This window comes from Carya illinoinensis, chromosome 9, assembly GCF_018687715.1.
Source record: "Carya illinoinensis cultivar Pawnee chromosome 9, C.illinoinensisPawnee_v1, whole genome shotgun sequence".
Lineage (NCBI taxonomy): Eukaryota > Viridiplantae > Streptophyta > Magnoliopsida > Fagales > Juglandaceae > Carya > Carya illinoinensis.
The window spans coordinates 41714025-41730481 of NC_056760.1; the positions used below are offsets into that span (position 1 = coordinate 41714025).

Genomic DNA, 16457 nt, shown 5'->3' on the forward strand with positions numbered 1-16457 from the left:
CAATGCATGTGATCGAGGTTTACTCTGCAAGAGTGGGTCTGAAGGGCAAGACAGAAGTTTTCCGACATTTAAAAAAAAAAAAAAACATATACAATTAAATTAGTAGGGGAGCTAGGCAAATTGATTATATATTGAATGAGACAAACTCGATACTCGACTGATTTATATATAAATAGCAATGTTTTTTTTTTTTTATAGGTAAAAGAGATTTTATTGATCCAAGTAAAAAAGTAAAGCTCAAATATACAGGAAGTATACAAGAAAGAGCTTAATTATAAGTTACGTGCTATGGAAAGTAGCATAAAAGTCATTAAAGTTCATTCCGTGCAATACAATAGAGGAGGCCCATAGTAACAAAGTATGAAAGAAAAAACTCCTAAATTTAGCTAGAGAGTGTTCTCTATCCTTAAAGCAGCGCCCGTTTCTTTCATTCCATGTGCACCACATTAGACATAGCAGTATCATCTTCCAAACAGTGGCAATTTGCTGATTGCCTCCAATCCTTTGCCAGCAGTACAATAAATCTATTACCCTCTTTGGCATAACCCATGTGAAACCAAGTCTTGAAAAGATTTTGTCTCATAAGACCTTGACTACTTTGCAGTGAAGGAGGAGGTGATCTGCTGATTCACTGTTACGTTTACACAAAAAGCACCAATCCATTATAATTAGACCGCGCTTTCTTAACTTGTCTATGGTCAGTATTTTGCCATGAGAAGCCATCCAGCCGAAGAAAACAACCTTAAAGGGGCTTTACTCCTCCAGATGCTCTTCCAAGGTAAGGTGTTAGGGGATTGAGCTGTCAAGACTTTGTAGTATGAACGAACTGAGAATTTCTTGTTCCCTGTGCGGGTCCATAATAATCTATCCTCCACTGTTGCCCTGTGTTTCAGTGCATATAACATGCTGTAGAAATCAATAATGTCTCCCATCTCCTAATCCTGAGCAACGCGGGTGAATCTCACAGTCCAATGAATAGCATCATCAGTGTTACATATATTCTCTGCCACCGAGGAGGCCGTATCAAGCGTAATCCTGTAGAGAGTAGGGAAGGCGCTTTTCAAAGCAACATCCCCACACCAAATGTCATGCCAGAATCTGATTCGTGTACCCCTTTCCATCTCATATTTGCAGTGGCCGAGGAAGTCATCCCAACCTTTCCGAATAAGTTTCCAAACTCCCACGCCATACGCACCTCTTACTTCCTTTGTACACCAATCACCCCAGTTGCTCCCATATTTGATATCTAAAATAATCCTCCAAAGGGCATTTTCCTCATGCAGATAACGCCATAACCATTTTCCAAGAAGTGCCTTATTGAAGGTTCTTAGTTTTCTTAAGCCCAAGCCGCCGCAGGCCAAAGGAGTGCATACTTTGTCCCATTTGACCAAGTGGAATTTCTTTGTATCTTCTAGTCCTCCCCAAAGGAAGTCGCGGAATATCTTTTCTATTCTACTTGTCACCCCTGCAGGCAAAGGAAATAAAGAGAGAAAGTACGTTGGGAGATTTGATAACGTACTTTTAATAAGTGTGATTCTCCCTCCCTTGGACAAGAAAATTCTTTTCCACCCAGCCAGTTTGCCTTCATTTTTCTCAATGATCCTTTCCCACATTAACTTGGATTTATGAAGAGCCCCCAAAGGAAGCCCGAGGTACCTCATAGGCAAGGATGAAACCTTACATTCCAAGATGGCAGCCACTTCGTTTAGGTTATAAATTCTGCCAACCGGGACTATTTCTGTCTTTGAAAGGTTCACTTTTAGGCCAGAGACAGCTTCAAAACCGAAGAGAAGTCCTCTTAAAGAGCGAACCTGATCCAGATCCGGGTCACAAAAGATCAATGTATCATCGGCGAAGAGAAGGTGGGAGATTGACATGCTTCTATGTGAGGAGCCACCCACCGAAAAGCCCGAAATGAGTCCTTTATCCACCACCCCTTCCATCATTCTACTCAGTACTTCCATGACGAGAATAAAGAGGAGCGGCGACAATGGATCCTCTTGTCTTAAACCCCGAGAACTGTTGAAGAAACCTTCGGGAGTGCCATTAATTGAGATAGAGAATCTGACAGTTGTGATACAATGTTTTATCCATTTGCACCATTTTTCCCCAAAGCCAAACCTGTCAAGCATGTATAACAAGAAATCTCAGTTCACATGATCAAAAACTTTTTTCATATCCAATTTACACAAGATATCTGGAGAGCCGTCTCTAATTTTGCTCTCCAAACATTCATTGGCGATGAGGATCGAGTCTAGTATTTGTCTTCCTTTCACAAATGCATTTTGCGATTTCGATATAAGCTTTCCCATGACTTCGCTTAGACGCTTTGATACAACTTTAGAAATTATCTTGTAGATCCCACTTATCAAACTTATGCGTCAGAAGTCATTCACTTCCACCGACCTCGCCTTCTTAGGGATGAGGGCGATAAAAGTGACATTAAGGCTCTTCTCAAATTTCATAAAGGAGTGAAATTCAGAGAATACCTTCATTAGGTCCTCCTTAATGACGCCCCAACATGTTTGAAAGAAAGCCATTGGAAAGCCATTTGGTCCTGGGGCTTTATCCTTGTTCATACCTTTTACCACACCGAATACCTCGCCTTCTTCGAAAGGCCTCTCCAACCAAGATGCGCTTGCGTGGTCGATGAAATCAAAGACTAGATCGTCCACCTTGGGCCTCCAAGAATACTGCTCTGTCAGAAGCTTATCATAAAAATGGACAATATGATCCTTGATGGTATCTCGACCCGAAATAACCCTGCCCTCCTCATGAAAGACCTCTACGGCGTTATTCCTTCGGTGAGAGTTTGCAACTTTATGGAAAAACTTCGTACTTCTATCTCCTTCCTTCAACCAAAGAGCCCGTGATTTTTGCCTCCACGAGATCTCCTCCATAAGGGTGATTTTTTCTAGTTCGGTGACTACAATCGATTTTCTTGCCTTATTCTTGTCTGATAACACCATTTCAGCCTCTCTTTCATCCAAATGTTGTAGTTCCGTAAAAAGTTTGTCCCGCTGATCCTTAATGTTCCTGAAAACTTCCAAATTCCATTTCCTTAGGTCATTCTTCAAAACTTTAAGTTTTCTTGCTAGAACATAGCTATGAGTGCCCGTGAACTGATAAGATGCCCACCACGAGCTAACTTTTTCAGTGAACCCATCTGCCTTCAACCACATGTTCTCAAATTTGAAATACCTCCTCCCCTCCTGAAGGCCCCCACAATCTAGCAAAAGAAGGAAATGATCCGAACAGAGCCGAGGGAGACGTTTTTGGCACAGAGTGGGGAAGTGAGTCTCCCACGAAGAGGAAACGATGAACCTATCCAATCTCGACTAGGCTCTTCCATTTGACCAAGTGAAATCTCCTCCTGCCAAAGAGAGATCCATCAGGTCTAACTCAAAGAGAAGTGCTGAGAAATTTGCCATAGCTGAACCCAAGTTGGAAGTTCTCGACCGCTCACTCGGGAAACGAGTGATATTAAAATCACCCTCTATACACCACGGGATATCCTACCAACTGCATAGGCCAGCTATTTCATCCCAAAAAAATTTCCTACTACTATCCTCATTTGGCCCGTAAATACCTGCAAAACCCCAAACAAAATTATCATCCACATTCGAGAAAGAGCAGGCAATCGAGAAATCTCCAATGCAATCCTCAACAAGATTAACTGCTCTCTTATCCCACATCACCAAGATACCCCCTGAGGCACCCTTGGAAGCGAGTGTGGTCCACCCTACGTGAGAGCAATTCCACAAACTTCTTACTAAGTGCGCGTAAATTAACTGTAATTTCATTTCCTGTAAACAAATGACATTTGCTTTCCAATCCCTTAATAAATTTTTCACTCTAAGACGTTTATTCGGGTCATTCAGACCACAAACATTCCATGAAAGAATCTTTGGTTTCATGGATCGCCGATGTTCACCCTATCCTTTGGACGTCCCCTGCTCGCGCTGCCCTCACGTGTGTCATAGTTTATGGAGCAGGTAAGTCTCCTAAGCTCCCTCTCCTTCTTGCCTGCGGATTTGGCGAGGAAGGGCTGGCCTGCTCTTATTGCGATGAAGAGAGCTTGCATCTTTCTTCAAAACCTTCGCAGGACATCCCCATGAAGTGCCGCATATCATTAACCTTTTGAATGACCCAATCAGTTTGCGAAACATCCTCGTGAATTGTCGGTGGCAAAGAACGGAGAGGACTAGGCACGTCCTCAGCCTCGATCATATCAGTTAAGTGAATATCTATCCCAAGCTCCTTACATGTTAGCTGTAGATCTGAGTCATAGGATGTTTCTTCGTTTGAGATTCCTTCTTCCGCAAGAGAGACGCCAACCTCTTCTGTTTGAGTGCATAGGACCCTGGACAAGTTGTTGGAGAGGCCCAGATGTGAAAAAAAATTTTCGGGAGCCTCCCCCGTGTCTGGCCCAGGTGAAGACCAGTCACCGGCGATCGGGATGGGCTCAGTTAAGCAAGCCGAGGGGTTGCAGGTCCCCGTCGGCACCTTCTGTGTCGGGGTTGTGGTGTCACGCCCGTCGGACACCTCTATGGAGAGAGACCCAGTCACGCCGATGGTTTTCGAAAAGTGTCCATGCCCGTCGGAGAGAGCCTCAACGGTCGTCGGCGGCTTCTGTGTCGTCGGTGCAACCGCCGGCATGAGTGGTTGACTCGGGCCCAGCGTGGAAGAGCCAAGAGCAGCCTCGACGATCTGCGATCCGTGCGTTTCGGGGTGGGGTGAAGATGGGTCTGGGGCCTGTGGGGATGGGCCCGTGAATGTGGGCTTGAGGCCCGTGTGGAGATGTTGCTGAAGGTCCCTTAAGTGCGGGCTTGAAACCCTGGGAGATGGGCTTGAGGCCCTCTGAGAACTGGGCAAAAACCCAACTGTCCCTCCGTGGGTTATGTCCCTCATAAGCCCGTTAGGCCCACTCAAGACCGACCCCTTTCCTATCAAAGGTTTCGGACCGCTGCCTGTAACCGGCCCATTTCCTGTCAACATACCCGGCCCAATTAACCCTTTGCCTTTCTCTTTCGAAAAAGTCTTCTCAGAGACCTTTTGAATCTCTATAGGAAATGTCTTTTCAGAGACATGCGGGGGAGAGTCAGAGCCACACCTACCTATTCCCATCACTATGCTTAGACCCAAGTCTACCATTTTCATCAAAGAGGAAACCTCTTGGAAAACTCCCGACAGTTTGGCCCTGACATCCCAAAAAACTCCCTTTATTTCCCCTAGCCTTACGTCTTTGTCAGAGAGCCTTTTTGTGTCTGCTGAGTAAAAACCCGAATTTCCTTCCTTCGGCACCATGGTAGAGCTGTTCTCTGTCGTAGAACCAGATACAACCGCGGCGTATGAGGCTGACTTCCCGTTCCAATTCATACGAACCGCAGTGGACATCACCTTGTGTTCCACCATTTTTATGAGATTGTAAGCAAACCCCTCCTAGCCGCAGCTCTTAACACCTTCGGGAATGATCAGAGAGCCTCTTCTCCGGTCGTTGTTGAACTCCTCCAGCAGCAGGTAGCATCCCCTAGCGTTTCTCAGGAGATGCAAAGTGAGGACTCCATTACTACCCCACCCTTAGTTTTTTGAAGAAATTCTCACGCCACCTACACTCGGTGGCTTCCGCCACCATCTTTACCACCCACGATGCCGCTGTCCCGTTGATGAACAAAAACAACTAAATAGCAATGTTGACATCATTCAAATTCATTTGGGACCTTGTAATGATACAACAATTATGGAGCCAACTCAACAATGATAAGCCTTCTCTACAGATATTTTTCTGGTAGATTAAACCATAGTGGCCCTAGGTTATCCCAAAGATTTTGAATTCAAGTAATACTTGATTTACAAAAAGATCTTACAAAACAGTATTTACAAACTGATGTGACTTAGTATGGCTTGATATAATATGTAAGATTGTAAAACACTTCTTATAAAATAGATATGACGAATCACATTAAGCCATATTAGTTTGTAAACTAACTTTTACAAGATATCTTTGTAGATTTAGCATTTCTCTTTGAATTCATAGGTTGGCAGCTGCTCATATGATGACAAACAACATTGGGTTGGTAACTGCTTTATGAGACACCTATATACTCGGCTACCAGAAATGTCACAGGTTGCTCACATGATTTAAATAATCTTACACCATTTATCCAGAAACGGGAAGCCCTTGCATTCGAAACCATTCAGGCATGTGAAACCGCTCATAGAGTACAGGCCTCACATCTTCTTGCAGGGAGAGGTCCTTGAGGAGTGGAAGCAGGACGTCCAAAAGCTACACAAGCCACATGAAAGACAAGATAAAACCAAGATATGTAGTTAGCATGTAGGATGTAATCATTCGATTCTTCCTTTGAATTAATTGATAAGGCCCAATTACCTGGTCATCATATGGCTGTCCAGCGGAGAACGGAAGGCATGGTATTCCATTCAGTGGTTGCAGCAGAAAACTAAAGGGGTTGTTATCAACAATAACAACTCGGCAGAGATCTTTTGATAAGCATGACAAATCCTTCACATGTTCTCTATATTCCCTGTCAATACACAAATGTACAAAGCAATTGTCAATCTAAAGCTCTATATTTGATGTCCAAAACATTTAGTCCCCATCATTGAACGTTGTACACGATGTATCCAATTACACAAAACATCAACCAGGGCATTTGTAATTCAATAGGGCCAAAAAACTTTTGAATAGTATGTTATTTTGCAGTACTATTCAGCTTGGTGTTTCGTTCAGCTAGTAGAAAAGTTTCAAGACCACCATCAACAGAATCAGTCCTTGTTTCTGCACCTTCAATTACATCAAGGCCCGGATTATTTGTGCATATACAATCATGTTTGTACGTGTACTACAAGAAGTTGGTAGGCATCCAAATCACCACAGAGGGACACTTCCATGCATGCACCTGGACCAACTAACTCCAGATTTATTAGTTACACGAATCTTCTATTTCTCCCAAACAGCAAAACTAATGTTATAGTCCTTACTAATGAATATTCAATTTAGCGCTAGGTCTATTTTACAATCATATTTCTCTGTTTCACGCATTCTGCATAGCCAGCCAATCTCTGCTTCTCAAAATATCTTCGCTTTCAATTGATCAGAAGAGGGTACCCGTATAAAACTCCAAATCAATATGATCAGAAGACCTTATACGCTCACAACAAAGGTTAGGTACATGAGCATGTGAACTACTGAAGCAAACTAAGTACGACAAAAAGCAGTTACCAAAAGTGCACTGTAGGTTGACAACTGAGCCTTGTCCATAAAATCTATAAGCTATATAATTTTCAGAGAATGGAACTATGTTCCTATGAAGCCATATAATTCGTTTTCCACTATATTTATTATTGTTAAATGACAAAAAGAGTGCTATAAAACCACATCATCCACTTCCAATTCATGTAATTATTAAAAAATTAAATAATATATCATCACGTTAAACTTATCCAATTAAATAACTAATTTCATCTGAATTAAAATTATTAAATGAAAAATAATAAATTCTATTAAATTACTAATTTTTTATTCAAGATTAATAGCCTTTTATTTTCCTAACACGTGTTTATCTATTCTAACTTATGACCTTTTACTTTGACATGATACAAATAGCTCTTGTCACTCAAGTAAAATTTGAGTTTTCTCATCACTAACATAGAAACAAAGTAGTGAATAGAAGGTAAAGTTGGTCAACCAAAATTTTGGAGATCATCATGCAAAGACTGACATTTTTTTGAAGGTTCTATATATTGTATACTCCCTTGAATACTAACTTAACTACTTAGATTATTTTTTCATCTATTAAATTTAGTTAAGCCAGCACATTGCACATGTTTATGACTACTACCATAAGTTTTGGTCTGATGCAACTGCTTCATTAAGAATCTTGCTATGTTATTATCAAATGACAAAATAATATATCGAATTAAATTACTAATGTTATTTAAAATTAAAGTTCCTAATGAAAAACAATATATTTATTTAAATTATGAATTTTATTTTAAATTAGTGTCCTTTAGATATCCAAATGAGTGTATCTTTGTTTTATCAGCTTATATCCTTTTACTTTGGCACATCATATAAATAGCTCTTTATCCCTCTCTTAGCTCGAACAAAGTTTGAGGTTTCTTACCATTGACATAAAAACGAATGAGTAAGGGTTAGATTGTGAAATTGTTCAACAAAAAGTTTTGAGATCAAAATGTCAACATTGACACCCTTTCAAAGGTTCTAGTTAAGGATTGGAAGAAATAAATCTCTATTAAATGCACCTGTAAGTGCGTTCAATTAACAAAAAAAGAATTTCCAAAAAACTGGTTAACAAACTGAATTCAGAGAAAGTTCCTATTTCCTTTTTGTCTGAAACCTTGGCATAGATCTAAGATATGATTCCCTAATAATGCAATTGTAACAAACAGCAACAACCATTAAATCCAACCTGTGAGTTTTTTATATTCAATGCATATAAATCTTTCGCTAATGGAAATGTTTTGAATTCCTTTGTTCAATAATTCTTGTTTAGGTAGTTCATACCATCCATACGTAATGTTTTGATCTAAGATTTGAATTCTTATGTCTTTCAGCAGTAACATATTGTTATATGAAGAGCGGGTCCAAATATGGAAGAAAGAAAAGCTTCCATGACTTGTTTAATAACTTAAAGTATGCTACCTAAGATACATAAAATATTTTTCATTAATCCATAGGTTTACAACTAGATTCCTAGGCTTCGTTTGGTTATACAGATGTAATGAGATGAGATAAAAGTTGAATAAAATATTATTATAATATAATTTTTTAATATTATTTTTGTTTTGGGATTTGAAAATTTTGAATTGTTTATTATATTTTTTGTGGGAGTTTGGGAAAGTTGTAATGATTTGATGAGATGAGATGGTTTGTGAAAACAAACGAGGCCTTAATCAACAAACATATGGCAACACATCCTACCGTCAACCAAGATTATTTATGACATCGCACCAGACCTATTTAAATGTCAGTCGGTTCAATCATTCAATCATAGAGATTTTTAGAATAGATCAACCCTTGCATGGCTGCATTTGCATTTGCTGAAGAGATTGCAATACGTTCTCCTATAAACAAAATACATGCGAGTCCCATTGATTAATAATTAGACAGGGATACTTACGTTCTACTTGTGGAAGGCCGATAAAGACGAAGGCTAAATCTGTTCCCTGCATCTATTCTGTCTACAAGTGGTCTAGCATAATCTGCACAGTTCCCATAATTGATTAAAAGAATAAAAAACAGAAAAAAGAAATTCAAATGGAGAAGGTGAAGCAACGTCAAACCTTCAAGACCAGCAGTGAATAGAACAAGATCTGCAAATTCGCTAATCTGTTCTAAAAACTCTTGCAAGCCAGGACGTTCAAACACTGTCACATAATTGACCTTTTCTTTCCCTTCAAGATCCTTCAACCCAAAAATATCATATCAATATTGCCCTTGTGTGAAAAAGAAACCAAGATAACAAGTCCACAGGGAAAGAGAGAGACCTTTGCCGAGGATACACATTGCATCTCGAACCACTGCAACCCTGCATCAATTGCTTGATCACGAACAATGGCAGGCAAGCAAGAAGTTTCACATGCACACACTAGAGTTTCGTCCAAGTCAAGAACTACCTACATGCCCAAGCCAACTTCTTAAACGCACATTTCTAAAATAGGACAAGCTTGTACTACCAAATCAAGCGGGACACATTTTTTTAACGTACACGAACCACCATTATCAAGTTTCGAAAAATTGCAGATTCCTTAAAATAGGAAGATCAGAAACCCCCAGGACAACCAGCTTAATCAAGCCACAAGCGTTTTAATTTTCAAGGAAACCGATTGTACAACGGTCTATTCATTCAAACACAGTGAGCCAGATTAGTGTTGGCGAAATACAACAAAACTTACGCATTAAAAGCCATAAAATTTTACAAAGGAGGTGTGCAACTTATTTTCATTGTCCTCGGATCAAAAAGTGTGTCTATCTGATTTACAAATAACGCAAACGAAGTCATTCTCGTCTAAATTCATAAACAAAGGAATTCTAAATTAGTATATCAAATTGAAATAGATAAAAACAACCAACAAGATTCTCTAGTAGATAAATAAATACCGTGAGCTTTGCGATGCGATGATCGTCATCGGCGCCATTATCTTCGCCCACGCAACTGTCGACGCTGACACGCGCCTTGGCCAACGGAGAAGAAGAATCGTGGAGAGAGAGTTCGATGAGGGGCAAGGGCTTGAAGGAGGGAGAGGAAGAAGAAGAAGAAGTAGCAAGAAGAGGAGGGAGTCTGTTGAGGCCCATGTATGAGAGAACGAACTGAGCCACAGAGGGCGTGCCCCTCACGATCTGAAGGATTATGTGGAGCAAAAACGCCACCCAATCCATCAGAGCTCGCCACACTTGCAGTGGCCGCCGCACTTCGACTTCGGCCTGGCCCATTTCCGCCATAGCCGCACAGAGATCGAGAGAGAGACACTGAGCGCCCCTGTGAACTTTCTTTTTCTTTTAGCCAATTATATCGGATGCTGCCGTTGGGCCATAATTATTACAAGCAAGAGTTCTGCAGAGTCATGTTGTATAAAACAGTTATTTTATATTAAAAAAATATACAATTAATTATATTAATAAAATGATAAAGATATTATAAAAATAATTATGCATAATTTTTTTTTTATTCTTAAATTAATAATTAAATTCTTTAATACTACTTAATCAAGGACTTGACCTAAAAATTGAAGTTTTTTTTTTTAATTATCTAAGAATGAGAGTAAATCTTTTTTTTTTCAATAAGAATATAGGAAATGTTGAAAAATCGAAGAATTAATATCACAAGAAATAAAAAAAAATAAAAATAAAAAGTTTTTCCAAACCATATGAAAAAATGTTAAGAAATCGAAGATTTCTGATATAAGAGAATTAGTAAATAATAAAAATTATAAAAATAGTTGATGACGTTTTTTTTTCTTTTTTTCTTTTTTGTAAAAATATTACTTCAGCCTTTACATGAGTGATAGATTTCAAGATAATGAACCGTTAAAAAATGGCTTAAATTGAAATTATGTAAATTTTTAATGACATGTATGTTATGGGTATCACATATCTATCTAACTATCTAATAATTATTGAGCAATTCTACATAATCTCCCAACCTCCACATTATTTTGTTTTCAAATTTCAAATTTTTCAAATTTATAATATTTTTTTAATTTCTTTTGAGTTTATTCTTCTTAAATTAATTCAATTTTTCTATTCATTATTCATATATTAAATATTTCATAAAAGAAAAAATAATAGAAATTAAAAAAAATTATGGTGTGTGAAGGTTGTGTGAATAGTAAGAGATTGTGTAGATTTTTTCATAATTATTTTCTTACAAGCATACATTTAGAAGAAGTATTAATATTAGGACGAACCAATTACGTGCCTTTTTGATAGTGAGTTGAGATGAGATGAGTTGATATGAAAGTTGAATAAAATTATTCGTGTCTTACTAAATTAAATTAATTCACCCATTAGTAAATACTCAAAAGCATCGCATCAACACCAATGATCATGCTATGTATATTATTTAATGAGTAATATTAGGTATAAATCTTAAATATAAAAGTCTTGTATAAATCTTTTATAAAAATGTGGGCTCTATCAAGAAAAAAATAAGTTTTTCACAACTTTTCATTTTCATAGTACGATATATGTGTTTATAAAATACTTACGTGAGACTTGTCAATTTGAAACTTGTATATATCATTTTTTATCTGACTTGATAGGTAATGTGTACACCACACGTATAAAATAATATTAAATAATAAATTTTAAGTAGTGTCTTGTAAAAATTAAAAATGAGGTGGAAAAATAAAAATAAAGTGAAATAGTCCCATTTCACGCGAAGTAGTAAAGTTTTAACTTGTATTAAGTAATTGGACCACGTTCATTTGTAGCCACGATAGTCAATTATTAGGCATACAATTATTATTTTGGCGTGATAAGGTGAATCAGCCGTATGGAGGGGAGTCAGGGGACCGTAGATGAGAATTGCGAATTTGGCCTTGTCTCCGTAACATTGTCAATGACATTGCCAACTTTATAGTAAATCATTTGATTGTTCACATAAATATATATATATCTACTATATATATAAGTGTGAATATTGGATGAATAGTTTTTCGTCTAATTTTTTTTTTTTTTGTTCAGTTTTACCCATGATTTTTTATAAGGAAATTATATTCTCTTCTCACAGATCATTTTGTCCATTTATACTTTTCTCTTGCTGACTAATATTTTTACATTTCTAAAATTTATCACTTTACCGACTGAAACTAAGAGATGGTGGCTGGAAAATGAGATTCACAGCATGAGAACAAATAACTAGGCAAAACAAAAAAGAAGCTCACGGCTTGGACCGAAACAGGGGCATGGGTAGGGGCCAAAAATAGAGTACAAAAATGAAGGAAAAATAAATGGAAATGCAAGGGTTTCACAAGCTATATTTTTTTTGAAAATACCAAGGGAGAAACATAGAGAGAGGGACGGGATGGAGGCTCATGACAAGGACCTGCAAAATGGAAAAACAGGGAGAAAATAAATGAAAGTGTTAAGGACGTGTCTCACTTAAAATTGAGGGGGCTCCTCCTGCAAACACTCCGATGCTTAAGTCAGTTAAGAGATTATTGTATTCAAGTTATCCTTAATTATCAAAGATTACATGTATATATAGGCTCGTTTGCTGTATTTATCTTATTCAGGATTTATCGGAATGGATCACTGCTTAGGATTTTGAATACTCCTATCACTTCTTGCTGTTTTTATCCTTTCGTTAAAGGTGGTGCCGTGCATATCTCTTTTCAAACTCTTCTTGATTATCCCTCTATGGCCCCTGAACCCATCCTTTGGACTTCTTGGTTTTTATTGTACTATGAGCCTTCTTACACGCTCTAGGACCCTTCAGTTGGGATGGTCCCTCTAAGCCTGCCAATTCCATTGGCCTTCTGGCGGATGGAATTCAGTTTTGATCAAAGTTGTTGTTGTGAAAATGCTGGGTGTAATCATATGGGTCTGGGTGCTTGGAAAATATGTAGACATGGTCACGGGTCCAAACGATCCACGACTTTTCAGTGTGTTCTGGCCCGTCACGCCCTCTTTTCTTGCCGCTTTATACTATTTCCTTTCCCCCATTATGATTTTATTATGATAGTTTTAAAGAATCGAGGACTCCCCATCACTTTCCGCTGCTGTGGTAGAGAAGGAAGACAGCTTTCTTGCGTCGGTTGGTCTTCTTCTTTAGTGCTGGGTTACCTTAATCTTCTCTGGCACTTCGCATTTCTCCATTCTTCAAATACCTTACTTTTCCACTGTCTTTCATTCTTTCATTCTTTCATCTGTCATACTTTCTACCCTTACATTCCTATCTTTGCTCTTCGCTTATCTTGCTCTTTTTCGCTATCCTCTTCCCACCGATTCTTATGGCTCCCTACAATGAATGCGAGGTTTCTAAAAACCCCTTCGGGGTTCCTGAAGGCATGGTTTTGCTGGATACTGATGGCGCTGGCCATCCGAGAGGTACATTTTCCCAAGATTCGGGAAGACTTTCGTATTCCAGAAATCGTTATCTTGAGCGTTCTTGAATCCGGATGTTGTGATGACGAGGGCTTTGCTACTAAAGTGCCTATTACTGTTTCTCTTCTGCAGAATGGGTTGAGGCTCCCCTTCTGCTGCCCTCTCCGCGACCTTTTGGATCTTCTCAACATTGCTCCCGCTCAATTACACCCTTTCACACAAAGGGCATAGCTCTGCACCTGTATTGTATTCCGTATGGTTTTGGAACCTCTTTAGGACCCTTATCCTGACCTGATTGGTCGGGAATTTTTGGCGTTTTATAACTTGAGGGAAGCTTCTAAAGGCAACGTTCTTAGCTTCCATAAGAAAGACTATGGGCAAGCATTGGCCTGGTTTGAAACTCACCACTCCAATGCTAAGGCGTGGACCTCTAAATTCTTTTTTTATCTCCAGTCAAGGTTGGGAATACCCTGGCACGGAAGATGCTTTCCATGATTTTCCAGTCAAATCAATCTGGCACCCTCTTCCCAACGAAAAGAAACTGTGGCTTAAAATGGCACCTTTGTCGCGTTGTGAACTGGCTCGAATTGAGACAGTTCATTCTTGGGCCAAAGCTAATCCAGATGCGCTTTGGACTGACCACTTGTTCACCTCCGCCCATATTGATTGGTTCTTGAAATCTCCCAACTGGTCTTATTTTCAAGGGTTTGACTTCATGATTTCAGCCACCATTCCTTCTCCCATGGCGAAGCCTACTGAGAAAACTGTGAGGTCTGAGCCTTCCAATAGGAAGATACGTTCGGCAGAGGGGGAGAAGGAGGAGGCCGCCAAAAAGAAGGAAAAAAGAAGCAAGAAGAAGAATGAGGGAGAAATGGGAGAGGCCGCTGAAAAGAGGGAAAAGAGAAGCAAGAAGAAGAATGAGGCTGGCGGTTGCTAAAAGAAAACTCACTCTGGAGATCCCTATCCGCCTTCTTCTCTTCAGCAGGAGATCCTGGCGCCCTCAGGGGGCGTCCAGGGGCCTGGTGTCGCAGGAGGACACTCCTTCTCAGGCGTCTACGTAGCTGGCCGCCATTAAGCCTCCATCGCCCCAACTGAAGGTCCTTGCCTTATCCTCAGGGGAAAGCCACAACCAGGGTTCTACCCCGCCCGATACCACTAAGCCTTCCTTACCTTTTCCATCCCTGTTGCTGCCACATTCTCGTAGCCTGAGAGACGTGGAGAGTTTAGACGACCTGGCCCTTTTTGGCCTGGCCGCCTCCCTCCAGGTCGTGCCTACAATGCAAGAGCCTGCCACGACTCCTGCCCCTACGCTTGAGTTTCCCGTGCTGGAGGGGCGGGTGAGTCAGGTCGAGCTGGGCGCCAAAGTGGTCGTGGCCCTTAATCTTGACTTAGTCACCGTTGCTGGAGCTTGCTTGCCCCCTTCTTTTATCGTTCCCATGCTTAGGTGGCCACTATTTTGCCCGTAGGTGGCCACATGGAAACACCGGGTGCCTCACCTTCGGATGAGGTGGGAGGTGCAACAATGAGTGTCCCTCCGCGCCCGACTAAAACAGGCAACGAGGTTGGTTCACGCTAAACTTCCTCAGAAAGCTTACCAGATGCCATCTCAGGGGGAAAAACCCCTTTGCCAATTGGCAGCGGGCCTAAACTCTCTCTTCCTTCTCTCTATTCCTCCTCCTTTGGTGGGGATGCTAACTCCTCCTTTGACTTGGCCTTCTTGCCGCCCACTCTGCCCCCTGTGCGCTTGGGTGATTTGTCCAGGAGGGGGGAGGGGGCAAAGGTTTCGTCTATGAGAGCTGAGGGAGAACCCCTTCCAGACCCTGGTGAGATTGTGAGGGGGGACGCTAGAGGTGGTGATACCTCAACGGCTGCTAATTCTCAGGTCAAGGCCACTGCCCAGATGGCTAACCGTTTGAGAAGTTGGCTCTCTGAGGTATTATGCCTTTTGTCCCCTTTTGCATATACTCCTTTTGTATCTTCGCCTCTCTTTATATTGGTTGTTTGTTTTTTTTTTCTTGCAGGGGACCAATGATTTGGTTGCGTGGATAGTCATTGACCGTTCCCTCTTGAGGAGGAGGTTAAAGAGCGTCGCCAGTTGTGCTAATAGCCAAACGTGCCTCGGAGAGATGGCGGGTTGACAGGGCTAAGTTGGAAGCCTTGGTCGAGGAGAGGGATGAGTTGAAGATCCTATTAGAGCAATCTGAGGGTTATTCCCATTCTCTGCAAGGCGACCTCGAGATGCGTGAGGCCAAACTTCTAGAGTTGCGCGAGGCTGCCCACCTAGCAAGTGCGGCCAAAGCTAAAGACAACTTCGCCTTGTCCATTCTCCGCTTCGAGAGGGACTCAGTCAGGCAACGACTTTTAGAGGCTCAGAAGAAGCTTAAGGCTGAGAGCTCTCGCTTGAGATCTGAGCTTACTACCCACGACGAGGCACTTTCCTCTCTTCGTGGAGATCTGACCCGTTCTCAAGATAGTTGCAGGTCCTTCAAGGAGAGACTTTGGGAGGCAAACTTGGCTCTTGGTGTCTGCCAGCGAAGTCTATCTGAGAAGGTGTGGGAGCTAACTGCTGCTCAGGATGAGGTTGCACAGCTTCGCGCCCAGTTGGCCCACGTCCCTGCTACAAGGGACGATGCTTTTGCTTACGGGCATGGCCACAACATTTTAAGGCTGAGGAACCGTCTCCTAGTTGATCCTGCCACCAACTTTAGGATTATCGACCTAGAATTGTTCTATCCTGCTGAAATTTCCCGCCGCACGGTTGATGAGTTTGGGTGGGAATAGATGCCTGATGCTTTTATAAACGTGTCCCGAGCCTTCCTGCCTGAGGATGCCCCTTGACTATTTTTGCCCCTTGTGTATTTGTTTG

General features: G+C 40.8%; 1 protein-coding gene across 1 annotated transcript; it reads right to left on the reverse strand.

Moving 5' to 3' along the window:
* Positions 1-5833: 5833 nt before the first annotated feature.
* LOC122276634 (carboxy-terminal domain RNA polymerase II polypeptide A small phosphatase 1-like) lies at positions 5834-10577 on the reverse strand. Its single transcript, XM_043086505.1, has 6 exons — positions 10145-10577; positions 9532-9660; positions 9328-9448; positions 9165-9246; positions 6392-6545; positions 5834-6286 (listed from the first exon to the last, which is right to left on the reverse strand). Exons 1-6 carry the CDS (start codon positions 10484-10486, stop codon positions 6161-6163), a joined length of 954 nt encoding a protein of 317 aa, XP_042942439.1. The 5' UTR covers positions 10487-10577; the 3' UTR covers positions 5834-6160.
* Between the last annotated feature and the right edge of the window lie 5880 nt (positions 10578-16457).

Coding starts and splice junctions, on each gene's coding strand:
- LOC122276634 (XM_043086505.1), bottom strand. CDS start 10,486: ATGGCGGAAATGGGCCAGGCCGAAGTCGAAGTGCGGCGGCCACTGCAA. Junction 9,247..9,327: donor ATTCACTGCTGGTCTTGAAG/GTTTGACGTTGC, acceptor GGAACTGTGCAG/ATTATGCTAGACCACTTGTA. Junction 6,287..6,391: donor GACAGCCATATGATGACCAG/GTAATTGGGCCT, acceptor TGGCTTGTGTAG/CTTTTGGACGTCCTGCTTCC.